General features: G+C 34.4%; 2 protein-coding genes across 2 annotated transcripts in view; one reads left to right on the top strand and one right to left on the bottom strand.

Annotated features, from left to right (window-relative positions):
* The first annotated feature begins 5,571 nt into the window (after positions 1-5,571).
* Positions 5,572-6,885, top strand: Rpp21 (ribonuclease P protein subunit Rpp21). The gene is made up of 4 exons (XM_076391334.1): positions 5,572-6,205; positions 6,284-6,345; positions 6,426-6,517; positions 6,585-6,885. The coding sequence occupies exons 1-4, from the start codon at positions 6,202-6,204 to the stop codon at positions 6,880-6,882; spliced, it is 456 nt and encodes a 151-aa protein (XP_076247449.1). The 5' UTR covers positions 5,572-6,201; the 3' UTR covers positions 6,883-6,885.
* Positions 6,886-14,939, bottom strand: part of Cad87a (cadherin 87A) — a 298,057-nt gene continuing 290,003 nt past the window's right edge. The window contains exons 11-27 of the mRNA XM_076391323.1: positions 14,201-14,645; positions 13,920-14,111; positions 13,586-13,839; positions 13,379-13,511; positions 13,055-13,270; positions 12,269-12,568; positions 11,940-12,184; positions 11,558-11,851; positions 11,278-11,475; positions 10,975-11,197; positions 10,352-10,896; positions 10,102-10,277; positions 9,890-10,025; positions 9,705-9,829; positions 9,517-9,618; positions 9,223-9,436; positions 6,886-8,339 (exon numbers count right to left, since the gene is read on the bottom strand). Of these exons, the coding sequence (XP_076247438.1) occupies positions 8,223-8,339; positions 9,223-9,436; positions 9,517-9,618; positions 9,705-9,829; positions 9,890-10,025; positions 10,102-10,277; positions 10,352-10,896; positions 10,975-11,197; positions 11,278-11,475; positions 11,558-11,851; positions 11,940-12,184; positions 12,269-12,568; positions 13,055-13,270; positions 13,379-13,511; positions 13,586-13,839; positions 13,920-14,111; positions 14,201-14,645 (3,915 nt within the window). The 3' untranslated portion in view covers positions 6,886-8,222. The remainder of the gene's footprint in view (positions 8,340-9,222; positions 9,437-9,516; positions 9,619-9,704; positions 9,830-9,889; positions 10,026-10,101; positions 10,278-10,351; positions 10,897-10,974; positions 11,198-11,277; positions 11,476-11,557; positions 11,852-11,939; positions 12,185-12,268; positions 12,569-13,054; positions 13,271-13,378; positions 13,512-13,585; positions 13,840-13,919; positions 14,112-14,200; positions 14,646-14,939) is intronic.

The following is a 14,939-nucleotide window of genomic DNA, read 5'->3' as shown; positions in this document are numbered from 1 at the left end:
ATCTTGTACCATGCCATCTCAATCGGATTTAACTCACAGTGATACGGTGGTAACCTTGATACAAGTGTATTCTGTTCTTTAACACATTCGTCAACTACATATGTCGAATATCGAGGTTCCAATTTATTAACAATCTCCATCAATTCAAGTTTCAATGCATTTTTTGCCACTGCTTGCTCTTCTAAATTCAACCATTCAATAATTTTTTTTTTTTTTTTTTTTTGACCAATTTTTGGTTAGACACTTTTCTTTCTTCGTCGAATGGTATGGTACATTGTCAAGAACAATCACACAATTGTCTCCTAGTTTTGTTAATATTTTTTTGAACCATTCCAAAAAATGTTCGTCATGATAATCGTTCGTTTCGTCGTGATAATCTGCCGCACTTTTCTTTGACGTAAACGCAGCAAGCCTCTGGGTACGAACCCATCTGTCGACGCGATGTGCAAAATAATCAACCGCTTTCCTTTACCTGTTGGTTCAGGGATGCCCGAGGACAACTCGTTGCTCCTTGCTTATGTCGCTGATACCACCGTCATGTCCTGTAACGTCTCATCTCGGAAATAGCTGGATTTTACGTAAATAGTTTCTACGCCATAATATTATATCGTTACGTTCCAGTAACGCATTATTTCTCTTCCTCGATGCGAATTTAAAATTTAATTTGATCAGTATTTTATAGAAAGTAGTGCGATTGAAATTTGGCAGTTGTGTATCATCATTAACATCCGCTAATATTTTATTCAGTGTTGGAATTTCCTTTCGAAACCAGAAGTCGTGCACTTTATCCTGATTGTAGTTTTGGACCTTTTCCTTTTTTTATTAGGGGAAAAAACCTTGCTCTCCTTCTTATATACGGCGATTGTTATAACAATTGTACACACGTTTCCTCCCTTAATTCTTTGATGAGGTCCTTGTACTTCATATGCGGGTTCTTCTCAATCTTGGCCGTATAAGCGCAGATGATCATTTTCTTCTGATCAGATGTAACTTACTGCAAATTTTTTTTTTTTGAAATACAAAAATGAAATTAGAAAGCTTCATAAAGTAAATACTTAGAACAATAAAAAACTAACTTATCTTTCCTTTCGGATTTCTTGAAGAAACTGCATTAGACGGACTCCATTTTGATAAAACAAATGATATTACAAAAGTAATAAAAATGAAAACAAAATAATACACTAAAATACTAATATTGAAATAAAAAGAACCAATATATATAATAATACTATAAAATATGAAATATTTCCGACATTACATTTTACGTTGCCTCTTCCAAGAAATCTGTGCACTCGGGACCAAGATTCACCTCATTGAGTGAAACTTGGTTGCACGGTAAAAAAAGAATCGACCTGTCTAATTAAATCAATGTGCCTTAAAAGAGCCGACTTTAAAAATTTATTTTAAAAAAATAGGAGTAGTTTGGCTGAAGAGGGCAACTGTAACACCTGAATCATCGTCTTCTTTCTTTGGAAAGAGGCATTGAAAGAATTTAGAATATTGAGGATAAATTCCATGAAATAGAAATACCCTTTAATGTCATATCTGCTAAGAGAAGACAGAAATTCTGTAACAGTTTTCGACTTTTCAGAAAATTATTGCTCTGAGAAAAATCGAACTAAATCGTCCCAGATAAATAAAAATCTCTGGACACATTGGTGCCTTGCGAGCCAACGTGTATCAGAAAATTTGAGAACTTTTACAGGAGAATTCTTGAAGCCCTTCTGGAATTGACAGAAAATAGCAGCCTCGTTTAGGGTTGCAGTTTATGTAAGAAACGGCGCCTCTGAGCAATTTGTCACATTCGTTGGGAATTGTAGCATAAGCAGTACTTGCTGCCAATGCTACAGAATGGCATTCGCATGGCAATGTTACGGCATTGGGATGTTTTTCAAGTAACTTCGACTTGAATGGAAAGTATCTACCCGTCATTACCGAGGCATTGTCACAACTAAGGGCTGCGATATTTTGCAAACCAATTTGCATTTTCAGCAACTGATTTTCGAAAGATTTGAAAATCTTTTCTGCTGAACAATCGCTGGCATCCAGATGAATTAATTGTAACAATTCGGTTCTAATTGACAAACGACATGGCTCAACATACTTAACCGCTATGGTGACCCATTTATCGTTTGTCGAATTCGAGGTTTCATCCTCGTAAACTGAAAATTTTGAATACCGTACATTGTCAATAATGCGTTCCCTTTCGCAAACGCGAATATTTGAACGCAAAGCTACTGTAAAAATTTCAAATTGATCCATGCAATAGTTACCGAGACATCCGCCCTCCCAATTTGAAAAATGTGGTTTTGAGAGAAACGCGTTTAAAGTTTTATGAACACTTTAATCCTTGAAATTTTTGTTTATCTCTAATCTGCGATGCCTGCACCATACATTTGGCCATGCAGGTCGATGTTCGCCTCCTCTGCCTTCCTAGATGCTTTTAAGGATGTTCGGGCCTTTTTTGCGGCATCGCTAAGCGATCTCTCAGAAAAGTCGATGTGGCGCATGTCGGTTTCCACGCAGAAGTTATAACAGTTCGGCCCAATTATCATATCCAAATTCTGCATGAGCCTCATGATAGTTGATAGGCCGTCAATATACAGGGTGTCCCAAAATTATGGTAAAAGCGGAAACATGCATATTCCTGGTGATAAAAGAAATCGAAAAGTCCTTTACCGTTTTGAGATCCGAGACTCCGTTTCCAAGATATAAGTAATTGAAGTTTGAGAAGTCGACTTCCGGGGCGCGCAGTTTAAATCCCAGACGTCGGTGCGCGCGAGCGTGCTAGTTGACAGTACTACTCCACTTGTTTCGGACGTCCTTTTCGCGTCATGTACCACTATTATTAAACTATCACTACACTAAACAATACACTACACTTTAAAGTAAATGTTCAAAAACGTCTCCTCCAGTTTCAATACACTGTCTCGCTCTTCTTATTAAGGAAAGGTGCACACATTGTACAATTCTTTCTGCCCGCACTTCGGCAAACGCACTAATTATGCGATCACGTAGCGTATTCTCCGAATCTATTTCGACCGCAAAAACTTTTTGCTTAATGTACCCCCAAAGAAAAAAGTCAAGCGGGTTAAGATCAGGAGATCGCGGTGGCCAAGGGATCGGTCCCGATCGTCCTATCCATCGTCCTTCAAACCGCTGATTTAAATATTGGCGGACTTGTTGACCTAAATGCGGTGGAGCTCCATCCTGCTGCAATAGCATTTGTTGCCTAACATTTAAGGGCACATCCTCTAATAATGTAGGCAAATGGTTTTGCAGAAATTCTAAGTATTCTGCTGCCGTTAATGATGGCGATAAGAAAAATGGCCCTATTATTTCAGTGCCTATAATTCCAGCTCATACATTTATTTTCCAACGGTATTGGAAGAAAAGGCTCCTGGTCGCAAAAGGGTTGCCATAGCTCCACAGGTGCTCATTTCGCCTATTAAATGCACCGGATCTGGTGAAGGTGCTCTCGTCCGTCTATAAAATGTTATTCAACATTTCGGGATTTTCTTCGTAGGCACTGATTACCCATTGGCAGAACAATAGCCTTGCCTGTAAATCGGTAGGCAATAATGCCTGTACCGTGTAAATATGGTACGATCGTTGACCGGAGTCCTTCAATATGCGATGTGCGGTAGAGTGTGGTACCCCAAACAATTGTTCCAATTGCCTGACGCTGGTACTTGGATTTTCTTCTACATAGTCCAAAATCAGGTCTTCAGTGTCAGTGCACCTGACAGTCCTACTCCTCCCCGCACACGTGTGAGCCGACGTGAATTGTCCCTTCTTATGTAATTCCACACAACACGTGTCAATATTTTTCCAGAGACAGCTTCCCTATTCGGGTACCTGTCATTGTATAGCCGCGCACCCGCCGAAATATTGTATTGCAACTCTATGTATGCGCAAAACATATCAAAATACTCCGCATTGGAGAACATTTTTGGCACTTACACACACTTAAATCGTCAATGAACTGACTTGAACACGCGTCCGCGATGTGGTATTCCGTGAAATTCGGCAGCACAATCACGATTGATAGTAATGATTTTTTTCAACGTTTCTTTACTCGTGCCCTCTCATCCCTCCAACGCGACGTTTCGGGGTTTACCTACGTTGAAATACTCGAATTTGATTTGTTAGCTGACATGAACGAGGGTGGGTCTTCCTTGGTCAGCTTTTTTAGTGGAGGTGGTAGCTGCAGAAAAATTTATGGAAGAAAGCAAAGGCATATTGGATTAGTAGAGGAGACGGTAACGAGTGTCTCGCAGATGTGGCTGTTTATGATTACAGGTATTGTCCTGTAAATTCGAAGGAGGCATCGGTACTCAAGACCGAAGGTCTCGAGGGTCGTGCCGCGCTCACCTTTACAGACCTTTCGATACATTCGGAGGGATGAAATATGGAATTCCCTGTTGTAAAAAAGCGAGTTGGGAAAAATGTTTGGTCGTCAAACATGTGGTCAATGGATGTCTCTCAGAGATTAACTCGTCGCCGTCTCACTTTCTTTATATTAGTGTCTACATCAACACTTTGAACAATTTGCCATGCAGTCATCTTAGAATTTGATACTGCGCTTGGTATTGCACGTCGTTCCCGAGCATTTAGACTTTGCGGACATCTAGAACTCTTCCTTTTACCATACTTTTCCGGATTTTTTAAGAAATTCATTATTACTTTTCGATTTCTATTCATAATTTTTGTTATATCTTGTCACTGAATGTTGTTCTTCCAATTTTATTATAGTGTGAATTTCACACACGTTCAATCTCTTTCCTTTTTTGATAATATTTCGCCTTTTTTCAACAAATATTTAATACGAGATAATATCATGGACTTTATTAACTATGTTTCGCGATTGATGTTCGCAACTCGCAAGCTTCAGTGTACCTGGAAAGCGTAGATTTTCTACATGTGCTATTATTTTGTCTCGCTTACAAACAATAATATTTACATTTTTTGTGTTAGAATTCTGTCGATGTATATGTTGTGGACGATGCTTCGTTAATTGGATACACAGACATGCCCTGAATTATCAGCAAAAGAAAATATGTATTTTACTCAGCTTTTAAGACAAAATATGGGAGAATATAAGGTGTGCTATCTTTTTGTCATGGAGTGTATACCAGTCTCCTAAAAGAGCGGCACATTGGAACTGTCCGCAGCTTTTTTACAGGACAGTACTGTATAGGTATGTAAATTCTTTTTCTCGGTTCTTTTTATTTAAGATTTTTTGCACGAATCATCTCTTAAAATATACAAATAAAATATGAATTGTGGTTTTATTTTTTAGTATAACTGTTTTTAATCATTTTTCCGCCAATTTTATGAGTAACTGATTTTTTCCTCAGCTTCCTATCACGTCTTTTTACAAGAGACTAAGAACCAGACTGAGAATTTTGAGGTTAATAATTAATTCTCAAATGAATTTCATTCTAACATCAAAAGGATAGTTGTATGTGAAGTTCACATTTATGTTAGATTAAATAAAACTTAATAAAACTTATAAATTTGAAAATATAATACATACAAGGGGATTAAGAAGTCAAGAAGAGGCTGACCACGTGCTCCGCAGTGAATCTACGCATCTGCAGTCTACATCCTTGCAACCTTCGCTCCCCGCGGCCATAACCATATCTAAGTGCACTATAAACACCGTCCTTTACATCTATCTATTATCTATAGTTTATTTTTGATTATAGATTACATCTTGCACGTGGTTACACGTTAAGATGGATTTGTGCTACCAACGAGCCGAGCACGAGCCGAGTGGAACGATTACATCGACGAAACACGTATCGATTGTCCAATAGTGTTTTATTATTTGACCCTTATTTACAACCCATTTTGTTTTATGTAGAAACAGTAGAATGTCGATTACCGTGATGGAAATTTTGGAGATACAAGTAGATAGAAATTAATAGTTTTGTTTACTATAAAAGTTGGATACATAATATTTATCCAGTATTACAATAAAAACATCTGTTGGAAACCAGTATAGCAACCGTATTGTATAACCTAGAATTTATGACAATATTGGATGTTGATATTATTTGTTGATAATGTTCAAAAATTTATATAAAATATTAATCTTTATTAACTGGTAGTATAGTTCTTAGTTTACTGTTATTGTTAAAAATTATAACACAAAACGGGGAATAAAACATAACTGTTTTAAATTGAAAGATAACTATGGGTTAGCATGAGAATCTATTATTGACATTTTTTAAAGGTATATCTATAATTTCAAAAATCTGCTTTATAATTGTTATAGATACAGATATAAAATTTTGTCAAGGTAAAGATATATTTGAACGGATGAATTATTTGTATCAGGTAATAATGTTTCTTGATAGTGATATATGTATATTTCTTTGCAATGATCGCTGAAGTATTAAACATGTTTTTTTATTTAGGCAAGTCATGTAATAGCATTAAAAAATAGAGTAGCAGCATCATATTACGGTAATGTAATGATTGGTTGTGCAAAAAAATCTGTTCTACGAATGTGAGTTCTTCAAACAAAATTATCAGATTTTCTTTTAAACAGCTAAACAAGTGTGATTTCATTCTAGAGAACCTGATATTAAAAGAACAGTTTGTAAATGTTGTCAATCACCACTTATACCAGGTGAGACAGCAAAAGTACGATTAGTGTCAAAACCGGAGAAAGGAATAAAATGGACTTGTTTAACATGTCTCAGTGTTAAAAAGTACCCCACAAAAAAGGGTTATAAACTATGGACTGAACAAGCTAATTCTGTAGTCCAAAGTTTTAATTATGTATCAAAACAAAAAAATATTAATTCTAATAGTAAGACAGGAGAGAAACAATTAGATAAAACTAAAAATATGAATACTGAAAAGAATTAAATATACACAGATTTGAATATTTATTTTCACATGATGTAAGTGTGATGAATGTTGATGTATGAATACTTCTTTTTATCAATGACTTACATAAAATATGTTACAATAAATTTATAATCAATAAACAGATACCTTTACTAACTGGAATATTTATAACCATCTAGTAATATCATGATACTAATATTAGTTTTACATTAAATGTTTATAGATGTAACATGATCATAGTTAAGTTATTGTTCTTTGAGTACATGATGTATACTTAGAGCCATTTACAATAAATTTCATAGACCCCAATCCATGTATGTTTTATTGAGGATGGTTTAAGCGATGAAAGTGATGTGATCTTTGCAAACAATGTAGAATGATTATGTTTTTATATAATATTGAAATTTAATATAAATGACTCCATTTAACTAGCTATGATATGACTATATCCGCCCATCGCCAACGAGTCATACAAAATTTCAAATGCAAGTTAACCATCACATACACATACACGGGCGTAATCAAATCACAGATTAATTATATATAAATCAGTCATTTAATCCTAACTTAAATAAATATAACGTATATGGTAAATAATAGTTATTCACGAACATATAATATATGTTGATATTACGATCGAATTTTCTTCCTTATTACAAGTACTTTAACAATATGAATTAGTTTTTTTTATCTATAACATTTTCCTGTCTTAATGTCGTAATGTAAGAGTGATGATTCGTGTACGTAGAAAGGAATGACACTATAAGTACGTTTTGTTTTTCACCTGTAAAACGTACGCACAATATATAAATACTAAACTAGTGAGGAAGTAATCTGAAAATTGCGCTGGACGGAATCTACACATACACTTATATACATATATCTGTTGTGCCAAGCTTCGGTCTTTAAGCTATTTCACAGTGTCTATTATCTAGCATTTTTGATTTTCCTAACAGTGAGTCTAACAATTAATTAAATGTGACCATAGGTTGGCAACGCACACATATATACATGCACACACCAGCTACAGGGAAATATTTATTTCAGTAATATTGACTGTTGTTCGTCGTTACCCTTTTTTTTGTATATTCTTCATTTTTAGAGAAGAGTTGAAACTGAAGTACAGCAAAAAGTGCACAGTTACGAGTAGATTTTTTTGCATAATTCGGGATAATTTTGCTCTTGTACACGCGTCTACTCGCAGACAAACCTAACGATATTATCAGATTATTGTCGAAAAGGTGTGTGCATGCGAGTATTTCTCCTGAAAGGCGCGTGCAACATTTAGAGCCATGAATGAAGAATAACGTATGAAGATGTATACATTGATTTAAAAAGGGGTTGGCGGAGAACTTAATTTATACTAGCCCTGAAACGAATTGGGGTTGACCATCCTGATCAAGTATAAGTTGTGGCATTACGTTTGAGGATGGCTGAAAAGTTGATCCCTGGAAACCCATGGCTGATTCATATAACTGCAATAAAACAAATGACATAAATATGTATATTTGTTTTAAAACGGGCATGCTCAACTAACAGTGATGAGTTAAAACATTTCTTTGCCTAGTATTTGAAGTTAAATATGATTTCTGTAATTATATAATTTTGATCAATTTCGATCACAGATTACTTCACGGAGTATCGGACACTTTTTGAATTACCATTACGTATTTTGTTAAAGATATCTAGCAAGACTATACAATTTTGAAAATTATAGACTTTATTACTGATCCAAGTATAATGCCAACTTTTTTCTCAAAAATTATAACTCTTGAACAAGTAAGTAAACTTATGACTTTGAAAAAAGTATTCTTTGCAACGTATTGGTCTCTTGATACTACTTAAATTGCATGTAAAATATTTTTTATATTTCCACAATAAGAAGAGATATTTAGATAACCTGATTTACGTTTATTATTGTGTATGTATACGCGTATGTTTATTTCTTTTTTGGAAAATTTATATCTTGAAATATCAAAACCAACTCAGGCTATTGAAAGAATAAAGTACAATTTCAAACTTGTTTTGAATCAATGACTACTAATCATAGTATCATCTGTAAGATGCTTATGTGGTTGAAAGCTTACGTTTTTGTCATTTATATAGATATTAAGACAAGAATGTTTAAGTTTTTAAAGAACAAAAATAAGTAATGTTGAAATTTTACATGTGAAATTTGTATTCAAATAATTAAATTATTTCCCTTAAAAATGATGGTTTATGTGAAACAGTTTTATTCTACACTTTTGCCTTTGTATTATACAAAGTCATCAATTGGATCTAGTCTACTTATCTAATTTAACTTTAGCTGCATTCTATATGATTCGATGATTCATCTGAAAAATTTCTCTTACATACATTATGATTTCCTGGAAGTGTAGTATAATCTGGTGTTGTTGGACGGTGCCTATTCGTAGGTAATGGACGTTGAATAGTAGCATATGTATTATCTTGAGATGTATCACCCATACCGACGCTTACACCACTTCCTCGTCTTTCTGTACCTAGGCCGCCTTCAGGTTCACTGAATACTTGCATTGTTAACTCTTGTTCTTCATATAGTTTGAGTTTCCTATGGTTATTAATTTTCATATTTGTTAACGTTTTAATGTGTTTGTATTGTATTTTCTAAAAGAATAGTCTTTAACTTACTGTTCAATCCATAAAGGATTTTCTGTAGTATTTAGTTCATCAATAATTTGCTTTTTTATTAGGCCATCTTTTTTTCTTATATCATTTGGTACAGTAATCACCCTAAAATGTTGTAGAAAGCAATCAATTTCATGTTACATGTTAACAATCAATGATAATCAATTATCAGTAATTCTTTTAATATTTACCAATGACGTAAACAACAGCACACTACTACCACTGTAACTGCACCAACTAATAAAACTACCAATAAAGCTATTAGAGCCGCCAGTGCAGGATCAAACGGTTCTTCTTGTATACCAGCATAAGCAGGCTAAAAAGGTGATAGTATTATCGATACATATTTATGTTCCTACACATAAAAAATACTTACCACAACATTTTCTATAGCAAAGCCTGCGTAATAATCTTTCAAGAAATCATATTTTGCATCAATAACTTTTAGTACTTGTGGAACAGGAGTGATTGTTTTGGTTTTTGGTTCCACAACGTGTAAATACATATCACACCTGTAGAATATATTTGATTATTATTTCATAAACATTATCTTGAAGACTCTTTTTTGCTGTATTAAATATTTATTACCATTCTCTACGAATATGACCTGACGCATCTACATGGTATCGAATATCATCAACGACAACTCTACTTTGAGTTGCATTTGACAATTCTGATACAATCTCGTCACGTTCACGATTGACCTCTTCGGGAGGTCGTGATAGGATGACTCTTATTAATTGAGAGGGTTCAAATACCCAAACCTTTAAAAATAGAACACGATCAATAAATAAATAAACTAATGCGTATAAAAATATTGCTAAAATGAATGACTCACATGAACCCTAGTCGTAACATATCTTTCTGGAATAGCAGTTTCTTTTGCTATGACTTCAACAATAAATCTATCCTGGTTGTATTCAGCCATATATCCGCTTGTAATAAGTTTACCATCTTGAGTTACATTAAAAGGACTTGGAACAATAGAGCCGCTAGGTTTTTCAGACCCGTATTTGTACAGGTTTGCACTAGCAACATAGTAATGAAGAGTACCATTGTCACCAACGTCCAAATCTGATGCTGTTACTTTTGTCACAAAATCGTTCACATTCGCCATTGAATTAACTCCAGCGTAATAATCATTGCGTTCGAAAATTGGAAAATTATCATTTTCATCGAGAATAGTTATGGTTACGTTTACATGACCATGATCTGTAGTATGCATTAATGGACGTCCTGCTTCTATGGGACTTATGTAAATGTCAGGATCATTCGAAGCCAAAATTGACAAAACATATTTGTCACGAGTTTCACGATCAAAAGATTTATTTGCATAGATGCTGCCATCGGATTTATCCATGTAAAAAGCGTAATCCTCGTTACCTGTAACAATCGCGTTTAGTTTTTGTAAAGTTTTCCGATTTTTGTTTTCAAAGTTTCCTATTAAAATTGAGTCCTTACCAGCTTCTATATAATAATATACTTTTGCATGTCTCCCTTCATCCTTATCCTCTGCAGTTACTTTTCCTACAAAGTAATCTTTGGGACGATTTTCGGATAAGTGAAAATGGTATTCGTCATAAAATTGTGGTGCATTATCGTTTGTGTCAACCAATTGTACAGTAAGAAGTCGCAATGTTTCATATGCTGTAGGAGTGCCATGGTCGGCAGCTACGAGAACAAGCTAAAATAAAATTAATGAAGTTAAATATTAGTTTCAGATGAGATTATTAAGAAAATTTGAAAAGAATAGATATTATTTACTTCAAATTTGCTCTTTGCTTCACGATCGAGAATAATTTTTGACCTTAATTCGCCTGTTTCTTGATCTATTGAAAATTCTTCCGTCTCTTGAGTATTTCGATTTCCAACTTTTAAATGATAACTTACGCGTCCATTTTCACCAGGATCTCTATCAATAGCTTTTACTGTTAATATTAAATAATTTGGTACACCTGCGTTCTAAAAAAATGTTGATTTGCCATTACATTTATTTCATTCAATAAATAAACATTGTTCCATTGATAAATTACACTTCGCATACCTCAGGTACTTCAACAGTGGCATTTGTTAATTCAGGTAAAACAAATTGTGGTTTATGTTGATTTACAGGTGTTACTCGAATATCTACGTAACACTTATCCGAATGTGGACCGTTACCTGCGCCGTCTCTTGCTTCCACTTCAATCCTGTAAGAGCCAGCTCTACCAAGAAGGGCTGCTCCAGGATATAAAATGCCTGTTTCACGATTTAAGGAGAACGACTCGTTCTCATTTCCACGGATTATAGTATACCAAACTTCTCCATTAATTCCTTCATCGTGATCAGCAGCTCTTACCTTAAAACAAAATTATTACACATTAGTTACATTATTTATTATGTTAGATCTTTTGACACCTTAAACTTGTCTGATAAAATTTAATTACCTGCAGAATGGGTGCAGGTGGATTTACAGGTAAATTTTCAGCAACAGAAGCTCTGTAACTATGTTGTGAAAATATTGGTCTATTGTCATTAACATCGATAAGCTTTATATGAACTGGGACAGTGGTACTTCGACGAGAATTTATATGAGCACCATCACTAGCCATTACTGTTATAGTAATTTCTGGCGTCATCTCTCTGTCAAGAACAGCTGCACTACCTACAGTGATCTCTCCAGTTTCATGCCCTATAATTTACGTACACAAATATTTATAAATAAAGAATACAGAAAACAAATTTATTTTAGTCTGTGTGAGGGATTTTAGTATACCAATATTGAAATCAGCAGCATGATCGCCAATAAGACTGTAGCTGACATCTCCAAATGGACCTTCGTCTCCATCAATTGCTTTTACAACAGTAACATGTGTGCCTGCTGGCGAGTTTTCTTTAACAGATGCATTATAGGATTCTTTCTCAAATTTGGGATCTTGATCATTAACGTTTATTACAGTGACTGTTACTTTTGCAGTTGTAGATAGCTGCGGAACTCCAGAGTCGTAAGCAATTACTGTGAACTCCAATTGTTTTGTTTCTTCATAATCGATGACTTGACTAGTTCGCACAATTCCTGCAAAATATACAATTTTTATTAGATTAATAACTCTTTTTTTGCAGTTTTTTTTTTACTATGATTTAAGCGAACGTAAGAGTCTTTGAATCGTCCTCTTAATGTTATTATCAGATACTTAATATCTCGATATGAAAAATAAAATAATGTATGTCAAATTCAAGGAGGGGAACATTGCATATCCATTTTAATCTGGACTTTACAACATGACCTGGACAGTCGCGTTGCAGTCGTTACATTTTTCTTCTTTTTTGTACTATACATTAGAGTTCGTAATTTTCTTTTTGGCACACTTTTCACTATCATGTATATTCAACTTATAACAACAACAAAGAAAATCTGTATTCGTTTCCATTTTACTGGCTGAGTGATATTGTTTGCATAATTAAAAATTTAGTCAAATGGTGGTTGCAGATCAAACGTTGGATTGAACAGTTTTCAGAAAAAATTACAATTTTATTAAATTAAGTAAGAAGTTAAACTGACCTGTGATATTATCTATGTTGAAGTAAGGACTTGGGGGTTCAATTGCATAGCCTGCTATATTACTGTCTATATCTACTGCCGTAAATGCTCCCACGACAGCACCTGTTGGTTGTTCTTCCTGCATTTCTATTAAATATCGTGGATTTTCTCTTGTCCACGGTTTCAAAAATTCCGGAGCCATATGGTTTACGTCAATAATTGTAACTACTAAGGTGCCTATTTATACGTAGAAGGAACATATTAGATGTAAACAATATTTCACGATATTAGTTCAATTTTAATAGGCAGTTATAAATATATTGAGTATGAAATATCATACGATACCTCTTCCCTGTTGTAACGTAGGTGCTGTTGTATCGCTAACAACCACAGTAATGCTTACTGTTGCTGCACTGTCACGATCTAATGGTCTAACAACAGACACTTGACCAGTTGTACGATCAACAGCGAAAAAGTCCTGCAAATATTAGTAACATTTTGGTATAAGAATATTAAGTTTTCATGACCACTAAACGAAAGATTCAAACATACCTTAAAAGATTTACTATCGTTGACTCTTTGGCCATTCCTATCGATTGCTGTAATTGGCTCAGAAATTGCAAAATTTAATGCTTCCAAATTTGTACTATCTGGATCTGCAGCTTTCAATGTCGTAAAAACAGTACCTATTGGCGTATCTTCAGTAACTTCAGCTCGCTGAGTTTCTGGTGTAAAGTATGGCGCTTTATCGTTACTGTTTTCAACATTTATCATTAAAGTTGTAGTACCAGTTAAACTAGGAGTTCCTATAAAGAAATAAATTATAAATATTCAGTACCAAAAGCTGCAATACAAATATCCTTAACCATAATAATTATTTGTATACCTTTGTCGAGTGCTATAACTTCTACATGATATGTATTTTTATTGTCAAAGTCTAATTTTCTGAATACTGTTACTACGCCTGTCGTTTCATTGATTGTGAAGTCATCGTATGCTCCTTTCTGTATTCTATAAATAAGTTCTGCATTAATTCCCGTATCAGCATCTGTTGCTGTCACTTCATCTACGATCGTTCCTAAAAAATTTGATATTTTTAAATGTGATGATGAAGCGGTTTCTTATTTTTTACTTTTATGTAATAAATATTGTTAATGCATGTCGTACCAATTGGAGATATTTCTGGTATACTGGCAGTGTATAAGTCTTGTGGAAAGACCGGTGCATTATTATTAACATCACGAATTGTAATGTTAACAACAGCAGAGTCAACAAAAACTCCATCATTCGCTTGTATAATAAGCGCGATCCAGTCATGAGTCGAATTTGTTAAATCGACAGGGCCTTTGCTTTTTATTGTAATTTCACCAGAATCCTGATCTATCGCGAAGAGTCCTAGTTCATTACCCCCTACAATTGCGTATGTAATTTTAGATGTTTTATCTTTATCTCTGGCCTGCACTTTTAATTCGGGTTCAAACTTTTCAGCTCCCTCGTCTATGACGGCGCGATATTTGTCTTGTAAAAATCGTACAGGACTGTCGTTTGCATCGGATAAGCTAATTCGCAATGAAACACTTGTTGTTTGTCCCTGGCCATCGTTATCAGTCGCCTAGCAAACAAAAAGATACGTGATTTAAACAAATGTATTTTCACTCGACTTATTTGTCATGTCGTTCATTTCGTTTTCATTTAGGTAACTTGTACACAAAAATATTAATGCTAAAAGTTAATGTACGTAAGTAAATATTATGTATTATGGTTACCCTGGATTTACGACACAAAAGTGACTTTTAGTAACGTTTTGCTCATCCATGTCTCCGCTGATTCGTTATCGAAATTTCAAAGCTAATTTGTTTTTAATTTATTTTTACATAACGAATCGTCTTTTCTGGGTTAAGTAAAA

Source organism: Calliopsis andreniformis, chromosome 2 (genome assembly GCF_051401765.1).
Source record: "Calliopsis andreniformis isolate RMS-2024a chromosome 2, iyCalAndr_principal, whole genome shotgun sequence".
NCBI lineage: Eukaryota > Metazoa > Arthropoda > Insecta > Hymenoptera > Andrenidae > Calliopsis > Calliopsis andreniformis.
The sequence above is the reverse complement of the archived record's forward strand: the minus strand, read 5'-3'. Positions and strand labels throughout refer to the sequence as shown.

What these genes read in the sequence shown, in the direction of transcription:
- Rpp21 (XM_076391334.1), top strand. An exon ending in GGATGAATTATTTGTATCAG is followed by an intron (nt 6,346 to 6,425) that starts GTAATAATGTTT and finishes TTTTTTATTTAG; the next exon opens with GCAAGTCATGTAATAGCATT. An exon ending in AAAAAATCTGTTCTACGAAT is followed by an intron (nt 6,518 to 6,584) that starts GTGAGTTCTTCA and finishes ATTTCATTCTAG; the next exon opens with AGAACCTGATATTAAAAGAA.